A 21,955-nucleotide genomic window follows, 5' to 3' on the forward strand; every position below is an offset into this window, starting at 1 on the left:
AAAGGATGTGGGCAAAGAACAGAATGTAAATTGGAAGCTGACTTCTGAATTTATTAGCCAGCAGTACTGGGCTAAAACACTCTTCCTAATATCAAGAGACAGTTCCAAAGTGGTTCTCAAGAGAAAGGACAGGGTATTTTTCAAATATTTGTTCAATGTGAATGGACTGGGCTTGCCAAAAATGACTTTTTATGCTGGCATGTGATCTCTTAGAGGGAAGTCAGCCTGAGTCACTGGATACATCAAAGGTAGAGTCCAGTGAATGGAATTACTGCAGGCTGTGTGAACAAGCCAGATACCTGCATTCATCTGCCCACTGCTGGGATTTCAGCCCTCCTTTTAATTACATTAAAGCAGCTAGTACCACTGGTTACTGAAGTCTTCAGATTACCTTGATTGCTCGGTCATTATCTCTAATCAGCTGCTTCTTCTCATCTTCAAACTTCTGTGTAACGTCCTGGAGCCGTCTTTCTGCAGAAAGCTGCAGCCGGCTGTTCTCCTCTTTCAGAGAGGAAATGGTTGTCTGAAGTTCTGCTATGATCTAAAATGAAAACAGCATGCGAGAACTTCAAATTCTTCAGTGAGAGGCATCTATTTTATATGTATTTATGCTCAACAAAAGGGCGGATTTGGCAAAACTCTAATCCACAAACTAAATATTTTCAATTAACATATCGCACACTATAATGCATGAAATTCCACACAATAAGAGACTATAATAAAACTGTGAATGGTGAACAACTGCTGAACCAATTATATTTGGAAGACATTTCCACTATAACATTCCACAATATTTACTCATCAGAAGAAAGAACATCTGTGATCTCAAAAATATGAAAAGCGTCAGATTTTATTTCACTGAGAAACACACTTATTAGAATGAAAAAAAAAAAAGCTATTTTGCCTTTCCTAACACTTGGAACTGTAATAACGAAAGAAAATAATGAACATACCTCATTCTTTAGAGTTACCCAGTTCCACACAACAATTTTTGAGTACTCACTAAGGTTTGTGCATTGTGCTAAGTGCCTTAAATTCCTATGTCATTTACAAACATTATTATCACCCATCTTTTATAAGTGGAGAAAGAGAGGCACAGAAAGAGGTCAAAATGTCACATTGCTGAAGATGACATCCAACCAAAAAGACAGGCGGGACTTGAACCGCAAAGATCGATTGCCATACTAATTGGTTGTTCTAAGTAGCCTTTGTTTTTCTCTTAAGCAAGATTTTGGTAGGGAAGAGAATCTTATTATGACCTAGTTCCAAATGAGTTGCCTTTTCCCTAACTGATAGATATCCATGAAAGTTTATTCAGAAAGTTTATTCTCCACATTGGATAACTGGTTCTCTCCATGAATGGGTCCCCTCCAAGTTCTCCCAAGTAATCATCTGATGAGGGACCTTTTTCAATGAGCTGACTGAGAATATCACTCTTCCTTGGGTTTGGATGTATCCATTTCCTTCCAAATTCAATAGCGATGACTTTTTAAAAGCAGGAAATAGTTGTTTCTTCTTCTAATTAAAACCAAACCAAACCAAACAAAAAAAATACTTTAGTCCCAGGTTAGAATAGAAGACTGTTGGTTCTATGGGTGCAGGGCTGGTTGGTGAGATACACTGGACAAGTTAATCACCTTGCTTGAATTCAGTTTTTCCACCTAATATTTGACAACAAAACTCGAGTACAGCATTATAAGGCAATAAATAGAAACTGTCTGGAATCTCCCAGAAGCCAAGTCCTATAGAAATATCACTTGTTACTATGGACATAAATAATAGCATATTTACAGTAAAATAGGGAGTATCTTATGCTTTTAGAAGTGAGCGAGCTCACTGTAACAAAGTTTAACATTTAGAATTTGTCAATAATCAAATGAAAAGACCACTGGGAAATACATGGTAAAATACATAACAGCGGTACATTAATATTTTTAAATACAAATTGAACCTTTTGCTATGAGTGTGGGAATTCATTTACTGAGAATAAAGATGTTTCTCATCTGTTTTCTGAATTTTGATCAAATGTTGTTCCCATTCTGGCATCAATTCAATTAATTCTCCTAGCACTTCCATCAAACAGGGAAGGTTAAATTCTTATAGTGAATGTCAAAAACCGAGGCACAGAATAATCAACTCACTCGCGGTCACAGAGCGAGAGGAGCCAGAGATAAGAAAGAGCCAAATTTCCTTGGCCCAACATGAAACCTAAGATTGATATTTTATACGAGCATGGAGCCAAATAGTAAAAATAACTCACTATTTCAATGACTATTGGAGCGTTTCAAGTTCAGTAAACTACAACTCTGTAGAAGCGGTAAGCCCAACTCTGTCACGTGTTCGCTGTGTGTGTTCGGTTATGTGTGCGTATGTGTGTGTGTGCGTGCTATGTGCGTGCAAGAGTGTGTGTTTGGTGCTATGCAGTTGTGTCACATGCACAGATTCGTACATCCACTACCGTGATCCCGTAATATGTTTCTAAAGTGCAAAGTAATTTTTTTTTTCTTTAAAAAACAGTAAGATTAGATTAGCTTTTAGTTGACCGAGACTAAAGATAAAAAATATTTGAGAATTCTTCAAGTGACCACAAGGGCATGAAACCAGGGTCTCTCGTTTTCAGAAGCTTAATGACAAGAGTACATCAAAAAGAAGTGCGTGCAGGTTTTGGAAGGAACTATCAGCAAAGTCCAGGATGTTCTGAGAAGAGTGTGCTTGCTTTTGTGTGGAAGAGGAAACCCTGCATTCTTTGGGGAAATAATGAGACTCCTTGGGGGAAGTAATGAGATTATCTTGGGAAAGTTATTTTAAAAACTTATGAAGATGATCTAGGGAGAATGTGAAAACACTTCAGGTGAAACACGTTAGGCAGATGAGTAGATAAATCAGTTGACAGACTAATAGATGAGACAGACATGGAGAGGTGGCTAAAATGTGGACATTTTTAAAAACTGGAATGGAGATTTAAGATTGAGAAATAATACTAACGAGATTAATATGCTTTAGGTAAAGAACAAAACTCACTTGGTTGTAGATAGACAGTAAAAGACAACAGACTATGTTCACCTTAGCTCAGTGCACATAACCAGCACTTAATATTTAAGGAGTAGAACTATAATCATAGTAAATAAAAAATAATAATTACCTGGTAAATTATATCGAGATGAGCTAGCCTTTCATAGGACAAGAATGTAAAAAGTTGCTGAGAAAAATCAGAACTGATCTATGCAATCATAAGCCCCGCCAGTTTTGACTGAATCATAACTAAACACCATAAAACACAATGTTGCCCCTCAACTGAATGTTTACCCTGTATTAGCTTCAGAGAAAGCTGTGGATTCGAACACTCCCATGCGATATTAAAAATTAATATTTTGGGAAGCAAAATGAGATCTATTTCAGGCTGAGGCCACAAGCAACCCAACTCATGAAAGCTATAATAGTTAATTATTGCTAAGCGGTAAACCCTTGGCAAAAAGGCTAGTGGTCTTAAAAATAGGATTCTGGGTAGAGGTTAACATCTCATCTTTAACTCACTCTGATGGTTTTCAGATTGTAGTATACTTTGAGAGTTTTACAAAAGTCTTCTTTGAAATACAACAGACGGGGCCTACTTGGGAAGATTTGGTGAACACTGAAGATCCTCATAAAAGAATGGCACCCCGGCACCTTTTGCATTCCGGTTGCTTTTCTGGAGAACCACACGAAGGCTGGGGGCACATGGGACACGTGGAATATGCCGAGGCCTAATCTGCATTGGGTCCGTGCGAGTGAGCGAGGGCCCTAGCGGGGAGCCAGGCCCTTGGCAACGGGCAAGTTCCCCTGGTATTCCAGCTCTAGACTTGTCCCAAACTACCTCCATTCTTGCAAAATGGCGATCTCTCTCTCTCTCTGAAAAATGGCCACCAGGTGAGTCAGTTGAGTGGGGACAACCATGCTAACATTGAAAAGGCAAGGTTAGGGGCGCCTGGGTGGCGCAGTCGGTTAAGCGTCCGACTTCAGCCAGGTCACGATTTCGCGGTCCGTGAGTTCGAGCCCCGCGTCAGGCTCTGGGCTGATGGCTCGGAGCCTGGAGCCTGTTTCCGATTCTGTGTCTCCCTCTCTCTCTGCCCCTCCCCCGTTCATGCTCTGTCTCTCTCTGTCCCAAAAATAAATAAAAAACGTTGGAAAAAAAAAAAAAAAAAAGGCAAGGTTAATATGTAACAGTAAGACAAAAAGAATATGTGATTCTGATGGAAATTCCATTTGTGAGTGTACCCAGAGATGATGCAAACATTGCCATCGTGGCGAACACTGAGAATCCCAGAAGGGGCACACTCCTGGGTATGCCAAGGGTTTAGCGTTCGTGGTCCATTAGATCCTAAAAACTCAATAAAATTTAAAGATTAAGCAACGTCCAGTACGGGAGGAAAATATTTAAAATACTTTCCAAATGTGACCTGATGGTCTCCTGGGTACCAATGCATTCATTACAAATGCATTCATCATATCACTTAAAAAAAATTTTTTTTTTCCAGAGATGGAGTTTTTTAAAACCTGATGAACGGTTAAGCAAACTTTGCTTCTGGAATTCTCCTCATCTTAGATATGAGTTAGAGATGCCAGCAAACTCTCACTGGAAAACAGAAAAAGTCAATCTATGGTTCTGTTTGCAATGTTGATTTTCAAATAATCTGTTTCCTTAAACTGACTGGATTATAGACCGATGTTTCTCAAATGCCAGTACACAGATACAAATATACACATATATCTATAGACATATAAACATTTACGTATATTTAGAGGTGGGCCAACAAAATGTTATCAATGTAAGGTTGTCATCCTACCTTTTTTGAGGAGGATGGGCTGTCTTTTATTATGCTATTACACTCTCACAAAGATTTTTTTTTCTTTTTTGGTGTTGCTCTGTTCTCTGATGTATGAAATAATGGCTACAGGACAGGATAGCTTTACTAGTTGGGTTTTTATGCTCCTCCTCCTCCTCCCCCCCCCCTCCTCCCCCTCCCCCTCCCCCTCCTCCTCCTGCTTCTTCATATCTTTACTTGGGAAAATATTTAGCAACTCGCTCCCTCTCCAAATTTTGCAGGGAGATTTTACCAATTCTTGAACACCAAAAGTAAATTAAAAATAGTGTCTTGTGCCTTCCCTATCCTTTTTATTCTTTGCTTCCTCCTTTCTTTTCTCTGTTCCAACCTTAATACTGCTGCCATACGAGCTAACAGTTATTCAGTGCTTTGCTGTGTACTAAGCACTGTGTACTTGCATTATATTACTTAATACTTAAAACTATCCTATGAGGTAAGTACTACTCCCTCATTTTACAAGTGAGGAAAGTGAATTCCAGAGAGTGCAGGTAACTGGCTCAAGGTCCTCTAAGTAGTAGGGCCGGTATTCAAATTCGGGTCTGATAGACTCCAGAGCTTAGGCTTTCTTCCACGCTAACTTACGTTTAATTTGTTTTAATATGAACTAATCAGGCTTCTTCATTCATTCCTTTAGATAAATACTCCTGTTTATACTCCCATTATTTAAGCATTTTGAGTAGCTATCTTACATCTCACTTTCGGTCTGCCTCCCCCATTTGACATAAAGCAAAATCAGCAGGACGTGATTAGCAGGATTTTTCATGTCTCAGTCCAAACTTGAACTTTTGCAGTCATAATATTTCTTCTGACTATACGACTCTCTTTCAGAGGGGCGCCTGGGTGGCTCAGTCGGTTAAGCATCTGACTCTTGGTTTCGGCTCAGGTCGTGATCTCACAGTTACGGTTTCGTGAGTTCAAGCCCCATGTAGGGCTCTGCACTGGAAGTGTGGAGCTTGCTTGGGATCCTCTCTTTCTCTCTGCCTCTCCCCCACTCGCACTGTCTCTGTCTCTTGCAAATAAATAAATAAGCTAAAAAAAAAAAAGAATCTTTTTCAGTGGGGCACCTGGGTGGCTCAGCTGGTTAAGCATCCGACATCAGCTCATGTGATGATCTCACAGTTTGTGAGTTCAAGCCCCGCATGGGGTTCTCTGCTGTCAGCACATACCCCACTTCAGATCCTCAGTCTCCCTCTCTCTCTGCCCCTCCCCTGCTCCCACACTTTCTCCCTCAAAAATAAACACTGACAGAAAAAAAAGAATCTTTCTCAGTGGTTAAAAAAGGATATTTCCTCAAGTTCCTTCTTCAAGAAAGGGCTGGGATAATGGCAATCAAGACATAATCATCATCTTTTAAATAAACACATACAAATCTTCACTTAGACAAAGACATTCTGCTTTCCGAATGGAATGTATATTATATGACATATGCACCTTTTAGAAATAATTGTATAATCTAAGAAATTTCATGATAGGTATCACCAGAGTTCTGCCATATTTAAAAACGGGAGGGACTGGGCCAGGCTGATGACGTCAGGCTGCGAGCTTCTGTTCCCAAGTCAGATGCAGGCGGGGTCCTGGCTTGGTCACTCGCTAACTCCTGTGACCTCACCTCTCTGGGTCTCAGTCTCCTCAACTTGGAAAATGGAGCCAATCATGGTTCCTCACCCCAGAGTTACAGTGAACGAACACTGAGTCACCGTGAACGAACACTGAGTCAACATGGTTAGTGCCCCGTAAAATTCTTGATTTTATTACCGTGTTTTGGTCCTTGTGTTGCTATTACTACCATGGTGTGGTAACTTATAAAATGGTACATAAATTTCAGTTCACGGCCACACATCACTGTGTGGATGCCAAAATGCTATGAAAGTCTGATTTTAAAAATCATTAGATACGATGCCCACAAAAGTGAATGGCTCACCGTATCCATCTATGCAGTGAAAATCAGTGTTTTTTATTCTAGGATTACTCATAAAACTAAGGAATGCTTGGGACTCCCTAAATGATACTATAGGATATTATTGTAACAACCGATGCAGAAAAATGATTTTAAGCATCATAGGTCGAGTCGAGACAAGCATTCAATTACTGGCCTTCTCCTAAAACTGCAATAGCAACAACATGAAACAAGATAGGAATGTAGGGATTTCTAATTCTTTTCCCCCAAAGGAGTCAGCCGTCGGGCAGCTAATTTAACCCAGAGCATTCATCATCTTGAATTTTGTTGGTAAGCAGACTTGAGGCGCAACTAAATGGAATATTGCAAAAAAGGTACAGAGGGTATCAAAGTGCTTACATCACAAATGTAGGTGTGTATTTCCCGCCCTTGTGAAATATGCTGCAGCCTGGGCTTGTTCAAGTGCACAGGCTGGTTTTACAACATCTGACTGCGTGTGTGTGAGTGTGGATGTGTTAGTTCAAATGGTTTGATACGCCCAACTTCAAGAATCTTTTAATAAGACCCAAATACGAAGAGCATGTGTTATTGATCCATATACCCATCAACAATAGGATAACAACCCATAAAAACACTGAAGGGGATGAAGCTTAACTCTAAGGTACAGATGCTTTTACGTGTAGGTTTCTTTTTTGTTTGTTTCAGTTTTGTTGGGTTTTTGTTTTTTTTTTTTTTTTTTTTGGCTTTCAACGTTCTTACCTGTGAAGATTTGGCGAGCTTCTGGGTGTATTCCTTCTCGATCTGCTTCAGCCTGCTGTTGGCCTGAAAGACACACGTACACGAACACACACACACACACACACACACACACACACACACAGTGACCTGTGAGTTTGGTATCTCTTCCACATGCCTATCACCAGGCAGCTGGGATGGCTGCCAGCTGCACCGCCCTTCTGGGGCAGCCAGAAAACCACAGGGCTTGTCTTTGATCTAATGCCAACTATTCATCACTTAAAAAGCAAAAAGCAAAAGCAAAAAAAAAAAAAAAGAAAAAAGAAAAAAGCAAAAAAAAAAATCTCTCCTGCCAATTATTAGACAAACACAGACTTCTGTGGAGAGAAAGAGAAAGGGAGAAGAAGAGACAGAAATAGACCTAGCAAAGGTGTGAAGGCTCAGAGGGTAAAGTATGGAAAGGGGGAAGAATCAAAGGGAGAAGGGAAGGGAAACAAGGGAGGGGAGAGGAGGAGGAGAAACAGGAAGAGGTAAATTTAATCCTCCTTCTCATTGTTGCAAGATGAAAGAACGAGATGCTTCTGGACAGAGGCAGATAGGAGATTCTGAGACTCACCGAGCAAAAGACGGGAGCCCCCACTCTGCCTCACACACCAGAACGACTTTTTCAAAGTGACAAATATATCTAAGTCAAACAATGTCCACGTCCCGGAAGCAGGGTCGCCTTCCCAGAGTAAGTCCCTTTTCCTCAGAACCCGACTATCTTTTTTGCCACCCAGTCCCCATCCTCCGCAGGTGACCCGCTTTCCTGCCCTCCGGAAGCCTCCCTGCATCCTGGGCGCTGGGCAACGGCTCAGCCACACACCTGTGCCAGGCCTGCCTCTCATCGTGCAAGTGCGAAGTAGCTGTGTCCTTTGCTTCTAGAAGAGCTTGGGTCATGGCTCTCAGAATTTCCGCTCTCTGTACCCAGGTCCCCCTCTCTCTCGTCTGTCTCCACAGCTCTGACTGCTCAGGTTTATCGTCCCTTCCTTCTCGTTATTTCTATTTTCCATTTCTTTGTCTTTTTGATCTTTCACGGAGAGCTTTCAACTTTTTGCTTTAAGTTTCTATTGAACTAAAAAAAAAAATCTGCCACACTACTCACAATTTCCAAGAGGATTGTTTTTGTTCTCTGAGTAGCAACGTCAATGCCCTTTTCCAGATGAGGTAATGGAGGTACAGAGAGGTTAAGCAGCTTGCCCAGCATCACACAGCCGGGAAGTGATGGAGCCACTTTAAACCCACGTAGTAGAGCACACAGCATACCTCTCTCTGCCTAGGTTAGCAGATTCACGTACACGTCATTCATATTTCTATGTCTGTACGTACACAACACATTTTTCTGCTCTCTAGAGCGTCTGTGTTTTTTTCCGAGTTCCTTTTATTTATTTGCTTTGCCAACCAGTTCTGTCTCTGTTTCTCCCTTTAGAAACTTTCCTCAACAATCAGGCGATCTTTCTTATTTAAAGTGAGGCCTCTAGGGGCGCCTGCGTGACTCAGTCGGTTGAGCGTCCGACTTCGGCTCAGGTCATGATCTAGAGGTTCGTGAGTTCGAGCCCCCCGGTCGGGCTCTGTGCTGACGGCTCGGAGCCTGGAGCCTGCTTCGGATTCTGTGTCTCCCTCTCTCTCTCTCTCTGCCCCTCCCCCACTCATGCTCTTTCTCGCTCTCAAAAATAAACATTAAAAATAAACAGTAATAAAGCGAAGCCTCTAAAACAGGCCAGGGATGCATGGACTCCACGTCAGGGTGTGTCGGGAGGGCCTGGGCTCTCCCATGCCCGTCTCTGACTGGACCTTCGTCTTGAACCGTTTTGCCCAGACCTACATCATCCAGTGTCCTTCCTGGCGGCAGAGATCTGGCTACTGATGTCTGCAGAGGGCTGCCTACGGGTTCCGGATATGGACTCTTGCACAAACCCAATTTCTCATTGCCCCCAGCCGCGCCTGTGTCCTCTCTCTCATTCCATCTCCCCAGAGAGCAAACCAGGAGCGGGGGCAGAGGCAGACACGGAATAAACACATATGCTGAAACCCTAATCCCAATGTGATGGTATTTGGAGGTGAGGCCTTTGGTGGAATCCCCTCGTGGATGGGATTAGTGCCCTAATAAGAAGCCAGAGAGCTCGCTTTCTCCTGCCCCGTGAGGACGTAACAAGATGGGGTCTGCGACCCGGAAGGAGGCTCTCACCAGAACCCGATACGCTGGCAGGCACCCGGATCGCAGGCTTCTAGCTTCCAGAACTATCAGGGATGAATTTCTGTTCTGGATAAGCCTCCCAGCGTATGGCGTTTTGTTATAGAACCCGCGTTAAGACAACAGCCGTGTGTTTTATGGACTTAAGGTCAAAAGCAATTCTTCAGAGTTTATTCCATAAATCTCTCTGCGTCTATAGTCCCACTCAGTACACTGGGTAGTGGTGGGGTTTTTTTTTTTCAGAAGAGAGGGCCTGCGACTATTACTCTTCTCTCTCTTAAAGCCACCAAACTCTATTCTGCCTCTGTAATTAATAAATTACACTCTCCATTAGAGAATTAAGGCCACTCTGAACCTCGTGAGGCTTATCTGTCTCGGCTCCCATTCCGCTGGTGTTGTTTTTAATCACAAAATGCTTGATACAGTATTTTTTGCTCATTTAACAAAGAGCTCTTCCCACGTGGCAGGTGCCCTACAGATACTTACTCACTAGAAAATATAAAAATCACAGCGTCGTGAAGATTAGGTTATTTTCCCTAAAGAAGCTGGAATCAGAGATGCTGGTTTGTGCAAGACAGCCTGTGCCAGAAGCCCGCAGACTCATGTCAGTTCCTTTGCCATCGAATGCATTCATCCATTGCAGGCCACTGGGGCTAGAGCAGTGAAGAAAGCAGACAAACATCCCTCTCGACCTTTACGGAAATGCTACGCTAGTGAGTCAACGAAACAGCTTACAGGGGTGACGATATTTTAGGTGGTAAAAGAGCCATGGAGACAATGAAACAGGAAAGAGATGAGAGGTGACGGAAGGTGGGAGCAGTTTACAGTCTAACAGTGTGCGAGGCGGGGGGCACCTGGGTGGCTCCGCTGGTTGAGCATTCGACTCTTGGTTTCAGCTCAGGTCACGATCTCACGGTTCATGAGTTCAACTGAGCCCCGCACTGGGCTCTGTGCTGCAAAGCCTGGAGCCTGCTTCGGATCCTCTAACCCCACCTTGCTCTCTACGCCTCCCCTGCTCGTGTGCGCGCTCTCTCTCAAAATAAACATAATGCAAAAAATTTACAAAATGTGGGAGTTAGGGAAAGCCTCACGGGAGGGATACGACGGAGGAGCACAGCCCTGTAGGAGATAAAGGAGCACCGAAAGAGCTCAGGCAGAAGGAGGGCCGGTTACCACGGCCTGGAGGCAGAGGGATGTCTGGCACGTGGCGGTTGTGGGCGCGGTGAGGCGGCCGGTGCGGTTGGGTTGGTGAGCAATGTCTCCCTGGGATAAGGTTTGAGAGAGAAGGAGAAGCCAGAACCTTCTTGGTGTTGTAGGCAATGGTACGGAAGGTGGCTTTTACTGTGAGTGAAATGGAGAGTCACTGAAGAGGTTTCCGTTACGGGAGTGACATGACTGAACTCAGCCCGGCTCCTGTTTGGGGCAAGAAGCCAGCAGAGAAGCCAGTTGAGAGGCTGTCGCAAATAATCCGGGCCGGTAACAGAGGATGTGGTGAGAAGTGGTCAGATTCTTTGAAAGAGTTGAAAGTAGAACCAACTGGATATGCCGTACGATACAAAGGAGATGAACCAAGAATGGCTTCGAGATTTTTCTCCCAAGCAACTAGAAGAGCGGGGCTGTCGTTACCTCACATCAGAAAAATTACGGGTGGAACAGGTTTCGGGGGGAAGATGAAGAGATCGGTTTCGGACACATGAAGCGTGGGGATGCTTATCGGCCATCTGGTGTTGAAGTGAATATTTGGATACTGAAGTCAGGAGTTCAGAGGGAAGGTCTAGCTTAGAAGTATACATCCACCACCAGTATGGGAGTGGCATACGGAACTACGCTCCTGGATGAGATCTCAAGGCACTGAGTGGATATGAAAAGGAGAAGTCTCGGTATACTGAGCCCGGAGCCTGCCAGTGTCAGGAGGCTGGAGATAAGCAGGAGAGCAAACCGAAGGAGTGGCCAGAGAGATACAAAACGAGGATAACAGGGGATCCTGAAGCCACGTGAGGAAAGTGCTTCAAGGACTGTGTCGGGTGCTACAGAGGCGGCACGTGAGGGGAGGACTGAAAAATAAGCACGTGGCGGAAGCACGTGGGGGACTGGCGATCTGAACGCAAGCCCGCGCGCTGTGGTGGCGGGGATGAGAGTGCGACTCGAGGAAGCTCACGAGAAGGAGAGGAAGTGGAGCAGAGACAGACAATTTTTTTCAGACTTCTGTCACCAGGGGAAGGACAGGAATGGGCTGGAGGCTGCAGGGGAAGTGGGTAAGGAAAGGTCTGCCTTATGTGGTTTGGTTTTTTGCACCAGGAGAGAACTACCAGCATGTGTGCTGGCTGATGGGAAAGATCTGGCAGGAGAAAGGGAAAACTAGGTTCTGCCAGAGATTCAGAGGAGACGTGTCCTTGAGAAAGGAGAGGGGATGGGATCGGGAGCACAGGGGACAGGATCGGGGAGAGGAGAGGGCCCTCGCTAGGAGTTACAGGTAAATCACCACCCCCAGCAGCAGTGGGGCAAGTTCCGTTTGCTTCCGCCTCACCCAGGAAGTAGGAAGGAAGACCCACAGCCAAGAATGTGATGGCAGAAAAGACTACTGGGAGGGGCGCCTGGGTGGCTCAGTCGGTTGAGCGTCCGACTTCAGCTCAGGTCACGATCTCGCAGCCCGTGGGTTCGAGCCCCACGTCGGGCTCTGGGCTGATGGCTCAGAGCCTGGAGCCTGCTTCCGATTCTGTGTCTCCCTCTCTCTCTGCCCCTCCCCCGTTCATGCTCTGTCTCTCTCTGTCCCAAAAATAAATAAACGTTAAAAAAAAAATTAAAAAAAAGAAAAGAAAAGACTACTGGGAGATTCAAGGTGTGAGGGAAGGGTATGGACAGTCGTCTAGGAAAGTGGGAAGGGACCAAGGAACGCAGCGTGAGTCTCAGGACTCCAGGAAGCATCAGGGCCCATTTGAAATCACTAATGCTGAACTTAAAGTGAGGTCAGCTGATAACATAATAACACCTCTAGAGCGTGCCGATAGCTAAATACAACAGAACTGATACTTTGGGGAATAATGAGAGTAATTGAAGAAATACAATTAATCTCTCAACCTTCACGGTTTCGACTGTGTTTGAAACTCAGTCACAACTGCGTGAATTCCTGGGCTCCTCAAAAAAAAAAAAATCTAAAAAGTTCTGGTTTAGTATGGCTGGAAATATACAGCTAATTTCTCATGCAAGCTGTCCCTAAAACATGTTTTGAATAATTTTATTCTCAGGATGGTAGTGACTGTACATTTCCATACAAAAAAACCGAGTTACAGTTATTTTAATCCAAGTCTTATTTTTATAGCTATCATTACTATATAGAAATACAATTTTCAAACATCTGTGGCATAGCCTGAACAGATGTAGAGTAACAGATGAGAGGAAAATCACAATTCGGAAGGGAGCGAAGTTGTTTTGTTTGGTGGCTGCTGTTGTTTTAATCTCTGGCTCTTTCTAACTGCTCCATTATGGCTGGTTATGCCCTCCACCCTCCACTGAGTACTTGGTTTGCCTCTGCTTTTCGACAGCCTCTCTCTCAGGTCAGTCTTCCTTGGTAAAAAGCCCAATATGTCGGTCCTCTTTCTCTGTGCAATTCCTATCAAAATCTTGGGCTTGGAACTCTAGTGGGAAGAAACAAACCAATTTTCAGAAAGGTATCAATGGTTGTTAGTCATCTTAATATGGTACTCTTTTCTTGTAGGGTACTTTGCATTATGCCTTCATTCAAAAAGTCCTTCATTAGAAGTCAAACTTTCACTTTTCACAGATGACATGATACTTTACATGGAAAACCTGAAGGACTCCATCAAAAAACTGCTAGAACAGATACATTCAGTATCCGTAAATTCAGTAAAGTAGCAGGATATAAAATCAATGTACAGAAATCAGTTGCATTTCTATACACCAATAATGAAGCAACAGAAAGAGAGATCAAGGAGTTGATCCCATTTACAACTGCACCAAGAACCATAAAATACCTAAGAATAAACCTAACCAAAGAGGTAAAAGATCTGTACACTGAAAACCATAGAAAGTCTATGAAAGAAATTGAAGAAGACACAAAGAAATGGAAAAACATTCCACACTCACGGATTGGAAGAAATTGTTAAAATGTTGATACTACCCAAAGCAATCTACACACTCAAGGCAAAACCTATCAAAACAACACCAGCATTCTTCACAGAGCTAGAGCAAACAATCCTAAAATTTGTATGAAACCACAAAACACCCCGAATAGCCAGAGTAATGTTGAAAAAGAAAACCAAACCTGGAGGCATCACAATCCGGGACTTTAGCCTGTATTACAAAGGTGTAATCATTAAGACAATATGATATTGGCACAAAAACAGACACACAGACCAATGGAATAGAATAGAGAACTCAGAAATGGACCCACAAATATATGGCCAACTAATCTTCGACAAAGCAGGAAAGAGTATCCAACGGAAAGAAAGACAAGTCTCTTTAGCAAATGGTGCTGGGAGAACTGGACAGCAACATGCACAAGAATGAACCTGGACCACTTTCTTACACCATACACAAAAATAAATTCAAAACGGATGAAAGGCCTAAATGTGAGACAGGAAACCATCAAAATGCTACAGGAGAAACCAGGCAGCAACTTCTCTGACCTTGGCCTCAGCAACTTCTGACTTGACATGTCTCCGAAGGCAAGGGAAATACAAGCGAAAATGAACTACTGGGACCTCATCAAGATAAAAAGCTTCTGCACAGCAACGGAAACAATCAACAAAACTAAAAGGCAACCAACGGAATGGGAGAAGATATTTGCAAATGACATATCAGATAAAGGGTTAGTAAGTATCAAAAATCTATAAAGAACTTGCCATAAGTCAGTGAAGAAATGGGCAGCAGACATGAGCAGACGCTTTTCCAAAGATAAACACCCAGATAGCAAACAGACAAATAAAAAGATGCTCAACATTGCTCATCATCAGGGAAATACAAATCAAAACCACACTGGGATACCACCTCACACCAGTCGGGCAACATCTCAGGCAACAACAAATGTTGGCAAGGATGTGGAGAAAGGGTAACCCTCTTGCACTGTTGGTGGGAATGTAAACTGATGCAGCCACTCTAAAAAACAGTGTGGGGTTTCTCAAAAAATTAAAAAGAATCACCCTATGACCCGGCAATAGCAGTGCTAGGAATTTATCCAGAGGATACAGGAGTGCTGATCCATAGAGGCACATGTACCCCAATGTTTATAGCAGTGCTATCAACAATAGCCAAAGTATGGAAAGAATCCAAATGTCCTTCAACTGATGAGTGGATAAAGAAGATGTGGTATATACAATGGAATACTACTCAGTGATTAAAAAAGGATGAAATCTTGCCATTTGCAACAATATGGATGAACTGGAGGGTATTATGCTAAGTGAAATAAGTCAGTCAGAGAAAGACAGATATCAGGTGTTTTCACTTACATGTGGAATTTGAGAAACTTAACAGAAGACCATAGGGGAGAGGAAGGAAAAGTAACTTACAAACAGAGAGGAAGGCAAACCATAGAGACTCTTAAATACAGAGAACTGAGGATTGATGGAGGCGGGTGTTGAAGGGATGGGGAAAACGAGTGATGGGCATTGAGGAGGGCACTCGTTGGGATGAGCCCTGGGTGTTGTACGTAAGCGATGAATCACGAGAATCTACTCCTGAAGCCAAGACGACACTGTATGTTAGCTAACTTGACAATAAATTAAAAAAAAAAGTCCCTGAAAAAACAAAACAAAACAAAACACAAAAGTCCTTCATTCCTTTATTTTCCATTTCTTATTATTAGTGAAAGTTCAGGCATTCATTTTTCCGGGAAGGTAATTTAGAGGAAAATTAGGAAACTTCTCCAGAATACTTATACTTAAGGCAAACACAGATGTTATAAAGATAAATTTCCTTAAAACATACCAGCAATAGTTTCTGAATTAAATATTTGCTTTTATGATTAAAAAAAAAGGATGCTTCCCAAATTCTTGAAACATAGCATAAAGCTCAGATTATTATGCAGTATTTTCTACTCAGAAGCTTTGAAGATATCTATTTGAAGCTTCTTCAAACACTGTGAATAAATGCAGTTTTGGCCATTTGGTGCCAGATGTTAATATATAACTATGCATTTCCCTAAAAATGAAAATATTTAGAGAATTCATAGAACACATTTATATATTTAATTTAAAATATTTGCAGAACTGGGGTGCCTGGGTGGCTCAGCTGGTTGAGCATCCGACTTCGGCTCAGGTCATGATCTCACAGTCCATGAGTTCGAGCCCCGCGTCAGGCTCTGTGCTGACAGCTCGGAGCCTGGAGCCTGCTTCGGATTCTGTGTCTCCCTCTCTCTCTGCCCCTCCCCCGCTCATGCTCTCTCTCTCTCTCTCTCTCTCTCTCTCTCTCTCTCTCCCTCCCTCTCTCTCTCTCTCTCTCTCTCTGTCAAAAATAAATAAACATTAAAACAAATTGACAACTTTGTGAAGCATAAATAAAATTCATCATTTCTGCCTGGGCCATGATGGAGTAACTAGGACCATACCTAATCTGCCATAGTAAACAGCTAGAAAGCTGGAAAACACACAAAATATAGGAAACACTGTTTTAGGATGCTGAGAAACAGAAGCAGAGGGTTGTGACCCTGTGAAGAAAAGGGAAACAGGGGAGGTGCACCCTACAATCACCCCTGCTTTCTTCCTGGAGGCACATCTGGGCCTGAACATAGGGAAGGGAAGCAAAGTACAGCACAGCAGGATTGTGCATTGAGGAGACAAGGACTAGAGTTTGGGAAAGCTGAGGCAGTTGGAATTTGGGGGGAACAGCGCTAAACAGAAGGGAGGGATGCACAGAAAGAGCTCCATACACTGACATGGGCTCCCTCTGAGTCTGTTGCTGATACGTGGCCATGCATGTGTAGGGTTAGGATCTATAAGGCCAAGTAAAAACTGACTGGTGGGATTTAAGATCAACAATTTCCACACAAAGCTGAGAGATATTTGAGTTCTGACAAGCCAGAATGAATGGTTCTCACAGAACACCCAGGAAGGTCACACTTAAGTCACGGGATCCAATTAGCCTTGGAGTGAAGTCAACTTTACGTCTGTTCTAACAAAACTTAAAAATATGCCTCAAATGGATCAAACTGGTCATTGACAAGTAACTGCTTCCCTAAATAAAGTCCAATGTTTTTTGAAAGAAGTCAAGAAAATCTAGCATTCAACAACATAAATTTTATAATGTCCACCATCCGATGAAAGATGGCATGAGATGAAGCAGGAGAAAAATTAGTCAATAGAGTGAGACTCAAAAATGACAGAAATGGTGGAATCAGTAGGCAAAGACTTTAAAATAGCTATTAAGACAGACCTAAATATTTAAACAAAAACATGAACATAATAAGGAGAGAAATAGAAGATATGCAAAAAGAACTATACAGACTAGGGCAAAGAAATACATTATCTGAAAGGAAAATTTCACTGGATGGGATTAACAATCGATATGGCACAATAGAAGAAAAAAATCAGTGAAGATGAAGAAAAACTATTTTAAGTATCCAAATGACTGCCACAAAGACAAAAGACTGAATTTAACGAATAATCACAGTAATGTATGGGATTATATCACATCATCTAACGTGTGTGTAATTGCAGATTAGAAGGAGAAAGGTTTGGGAAAATATTTGACGACCCAATAGCTACAAACTTTGCAATACAAAGAAAACTGTAAACCCACCAGTGGAAGAAGACTAATGAACAAAAGAGATAAACAAAGAAAACCACAATCTGATACATCATAATCAAATTGCAAGAACATAACTAAAGATAACATCTTAAAAGCAGCCAGAGAAAGCAGATGCATTAAAAAGATAAGAATGACTGAGGATGAGGATTTCTCATCTGAATGATGTCAGAAGATAACATAGTGAGTCTTTAAAGCACTGAAAGAAAAAAAAAAATCTGTCAATCTAAAATTGCATATTTAGGGGCGCCTGCCTGGGTGGCTCTGTCGGTTAAGCAGCCGACTTCGGCTCAGGTCATGATCTCGCGGTCCGTGAGTTCGAGCCCCACGTCAGGCTCTGTGCTGACAGCTCAGAGCCTGGAGACTGCTTCGGATTCTGTGTCTCCCTCTCTCTCTGCCCCTCCCCTGCTTGTGCTCTCTCTCTCTCTCTCTCTCAAAAATAAATAAACATTAAAAAAAGAACTAGAATTGTATATTTAATAGAAATGTCCTTCAAAACTGAGGTGAACTACAGACATCTTCAAACAAAAACCTGTCACCAGCAGACATGAGCTACGGGAAAGGTTAAAGGAAGTCATTCAGGTAGATGGAAAACGATACCAAATGCAAACGTGGAAACCTGGATCAACTCAAGGAATAAAGAGCACTGGACACAGAAGATAAGTGTGTAAATGTAAATTATCTTTTTTCTCCTTTTGAAAATTTCTTTGAAAGAAAATGTACTTTTAAAAGAAGAGATAATACAACTATATTGGGGTTCCTAATGTATGTAGAAACAGGTTTGGAATAGGGAAATAGAGCTACAGTGTTATTAAGGCACTTACATTTTATGGTAAACTGGTGTAAGAGTACTCGAAGGCAGAGCATAGGAAAGAGCCGTATTGCAAAAAAGAAAAATAAAGAAAAAGGTGTATCTACTAAGCCAATAGTAGAAATAAAATGGAATATTAGTTAAGTACTCAGTGAACCAATAAAAGGTATGATAAGAGGAAAAGGGAAAAAGAGATGGGACAAATTGAAAACAAGCAGCAAAATGGTAAAATAAAACCCAACAATACCCATAATTACATTAAACACAAATAGTTAAAAATTTCATCTAAATGACACAGCCTGTCATACTGGATCTGGAAGGAGGTGTAACTATGTAGTATTTTCAAAAGAAACTTTATATGTTTAAACACACTGAAAGTAAAAGGATGAAGAAAGATGTACCATGCAAACAGTAATCAGAAGAAAAGTGGGGTGGCTATGCTAATATCCAAGTAGATTTGAGAATGAAGAAATTTAGCAGAAACAAAAGAATATTTCACAGTGATAAAAATTTAATTCATAAAAATGATAGAGCAATCTTAATGTTATGTACCTAATTTCAAGAGCTTTGAAATACATGAGGCAAAGATTGACAGCACTGAAAGGAGAAACAGGCAAATCAAAAAATTATAAATGAGGAGATTTCAACCCTCTTCTCTCAGGAATTGATAAAAAAAAAAAGTAGATAGAAAATTAGTGAGGATATAGATCTGAAAAACGTTGTCAACCAACTTGACCATTAATCAGACACCACATTCTGGGCCACACAACAACTTTCAATAAATTTTAAAAGGATTAAAATCAGGGGTGCCTGGGTGATTCAGTGTCCGACTCTTGATTTCAGCTCAGGTCACGATCCTGGGGCATGGTATTAAGCCCCATGTCTGGCTCTAGGCTGACTGTGGAGCCCGCTTAAGACCCTCTCTCTCTCCCTCTGCCCCTCTGCACACATATGCTCTCTCTGTCTCTAAATTAAAAAAAAAAGAAAAAAATATATGTATGTATATATATACATACATATACATACATACATATACATACATTCATATATATATATATATATATATATATATGAAAGGATTAAAATCACACACAGTATATTCCCTGACCACAATGAAATTAAATTAGAAATCCATATATAACTGATATTCCCAAAATATTCAGAAAATTAGAAATACACCTAATTTCAAAAAAATACACCTAATTTCTATGGGTCAAACAAGAATTTACAAGGTGAATTAGAAAATATTTAAAAATTAATAAAAAATGGAAGCATAGTGTTTGTGGAATGCAGCTAAATCAGTGCTTTGGGGAAATTTTTATCCTTGAATTATTTTATTAGCAAAGAAGGAAAATCTAAAATAAGTGATAGAAGCTTCCCCTGAAGAAACTTATACAAGAATAGCCAATTAAAGGCAAAATAAGCAAAAGAAAGAAAATAATAAATGTAAGAGTAGAAATAATGAAATAGAAAACAAAAACAATAGAGAAAATCAGTGAAACCAAAATCTGGTTCTTTGAGATCGATAAAATCGATAGACCTCTAGGTAGACTGATCAGAAACAATGGAGAGAAAATATAAATTAACTAATGTCGGGAAGGAGAGAAAGTGGACATCGCTATCTGATCCTACAGACATTAAGAGGGCAATAAGGAAGTTTTATGAATAACATATTGCCAAAAGTTTTGATAATTTAGGTAAAATACAGAAGTCTCTTAAATAATACAAATTAACAAAACTAAGGCAAGAGTAGAAAACTCAAAGAGTTGTATATCCCTCTAAGTATTAAACACACACACACACACACACACACACACACACACACACTCTCACAGCCCTCTGAAATCCTGATAGATCCCTGTGATGCTTTTATAAACATTTACTTTGAGTACCTCCCCTGTGTCGGGCTCTCTATGTTTACAGAGGTAAATGATTTAATGCAGCCAGGGAGGAGACAAATAAGTGAATAAATAAAATATGGCATAAATGTCATGGGAGAGCTATGCACAGAGTGCTATTAGGGAAAAACTATGAGATTCCTACACTGGAGAAGGCTTTTGTAAGGACGTGAATATTAAAGGATAATGATGTTGATGGTGTTGCTGATGCTGAGGGCGATGACTGATGGGGATGAATGAGATGATGACGATGACGATGACAGCAACAACAAAACAACTAATATTTACTTTGCTCCTACTCTACTGACATATATTGCTTCGGTGCTTTACATATATTAACAGATCTAACACTCCCAAAACTCTGTGAGGTAGACACGATTATTATCCTCATTTCCAGACGGTGAAACTGAGAGACAGGTGACGAAACTTGCTCGAGGTTATCAGCTTGGAATGAACAGGAATCAACGAATTGGAAAAGACAGAGAAGAGAATCCCAAATGGAAGGAGTAACAGGTACAAAATCCTGCAGGACTGTGGGATATTGGAGGCGTCAGGCTTGCTTTTCTTCCGTCACAGGCACATCTGCGGGAAAGGCGATCTCTACCCTCTGTCCCCACTTTTACTCTCTCGTTACTTCAAGAAATATTTACTGAGCAGCTTGGTGACTGTCCATTCTTTACCTGAGTTTGACCCCACCCCTTCCATTCAGCTCAGCGATGACCTTCTCGTGGCTGGTAAAAGAGGCCATTTTAATAACCATTTCTTTTTATTATAAAAGTAAATACAGAGTGTGGTGGTGGTTATACGGTTCCATAAATTTATTTTAAAAATCATTCTACAGCACTCTAAGCAGAAGAATTCTACGGTATGAAAATTATACCTCAATAAAGCTGTTTTTAAAAAGTAAATATAGGGGCGCCTGGGTGGCTCAGTCAGTTAAGTGTCTGACTTTGGCTCAGGTCACGATCTCACGGTTCATGGGTTCGAGCCCCGTGTCGGGCTCTGTGCTGACAGCTTACAGCCTGGGGCCTGCTTCGGATTCTGTGTCTCCCTCTGTCTCCGCCCCTCCCCTGCTCACACTCTGTCTCTCTCTCTCTCTCAAAAATAAACAAACATAATAAAAAAATTTTTTAAATAAATAAAAAGTAAATGTATACTCAGCACAGAATATGTAAATTCTATGTAATTTTATAAAAATTACATAGAATATATGTATTCTATATATAAATATATAAAAACTACATAGAATTTATGTAAATGCAGGGCGCCTGGGTGGCTCGGTCATTAAGCATATGACTTCGGCTCAGGTCATGACCTCATGGTTCATGATTTTGACTCCCACATTGGGTGAGCACAAGCCCCAAGCCCCACTTCAGGTAAAAAACCCCCACTTTGGGTGAGCACTGCTTCTCTCTCTCTTTCTCTCTTTGTCTCTCTCTCTCTGCCCTCACTCGCTTGTACCCTCTCTCTCTCTCTCAAAAAATATATGTAAATGTACAAAAATTATATATAGAAAATATAAATATATTTTAAATAATATATTTTAATATATTAGTATATTTTAAAAATATATTATATTTATATATAATAACACATGATATACTTTAATATATTAACATTTAGCAATATATTTTAAATAAGTTATAACAGATAAAAAATATATTTATACGGCACACATATGAAATTGCCTACAATCTATCATCCAGAGTAACAATGTTGACATCTTAGTGATTTTTATGTACAATGTACTTGCAGGTACCA

The 21,955-nt window shown here is 41.2% G+C and overlaps 1 protein-coding gene across 15 annotated transcripts in view; it reads right to left on the reverse strand.

The window, feature by feature from the left end:
• Positions 1-21,955, reverse strand: part of CEP112 (centrosomal protein 112) — a 413,866-nt gene that overhangs the window by 88,918 nt on the left and 302,993 nt on the right. For 9 of the 15 annotated variants that reach the window (XR_009254956.1, XR_009254958.1, XR_009254960.1 and 6 more), the window contains 2 exons: positions 7,519-7,581; positions 392-541 (listed from right to left, as the gene is read on the reverse strand). The exons of 2 other annotated variants lie outside the window; for them this stretch is intronic. Coding sequence is in view for 4 of the 13 variants with exons in the window: in XM_058703639.1 (XP_058559622.1) it covers positions 392-541; positions 7,519-7,581 (213 nt within the window). In the remaining 9 variants the exon portion in view is untranslated. Of the gene's footprint in view, positions 1-391; positions 542-7,518; positions 7,582-13,113; positions 13,363-21,955 lie in introns of those variants that run through there. 4 more of the 15 variants (XR_009254961.1, XM_058703640.1, XR_009254957.1 and 1 more) reach the window with 3 other exon arrangements.

This window comes from Neofelis nebulosa, chromosome 16 (genome assembly GCF_028018385.1).
Source record: "Neofelis nebulosa isolate mNeoNeb1 chromosome 16, mNeoNeb1.pri, whole genome shotgun sequence".
Lineage (NCBI taxonomy): Eukaryota > Metazoa > Chordata > Mammalia > Carnivora > Felidae > Neofelis > Neofelis nebulosa.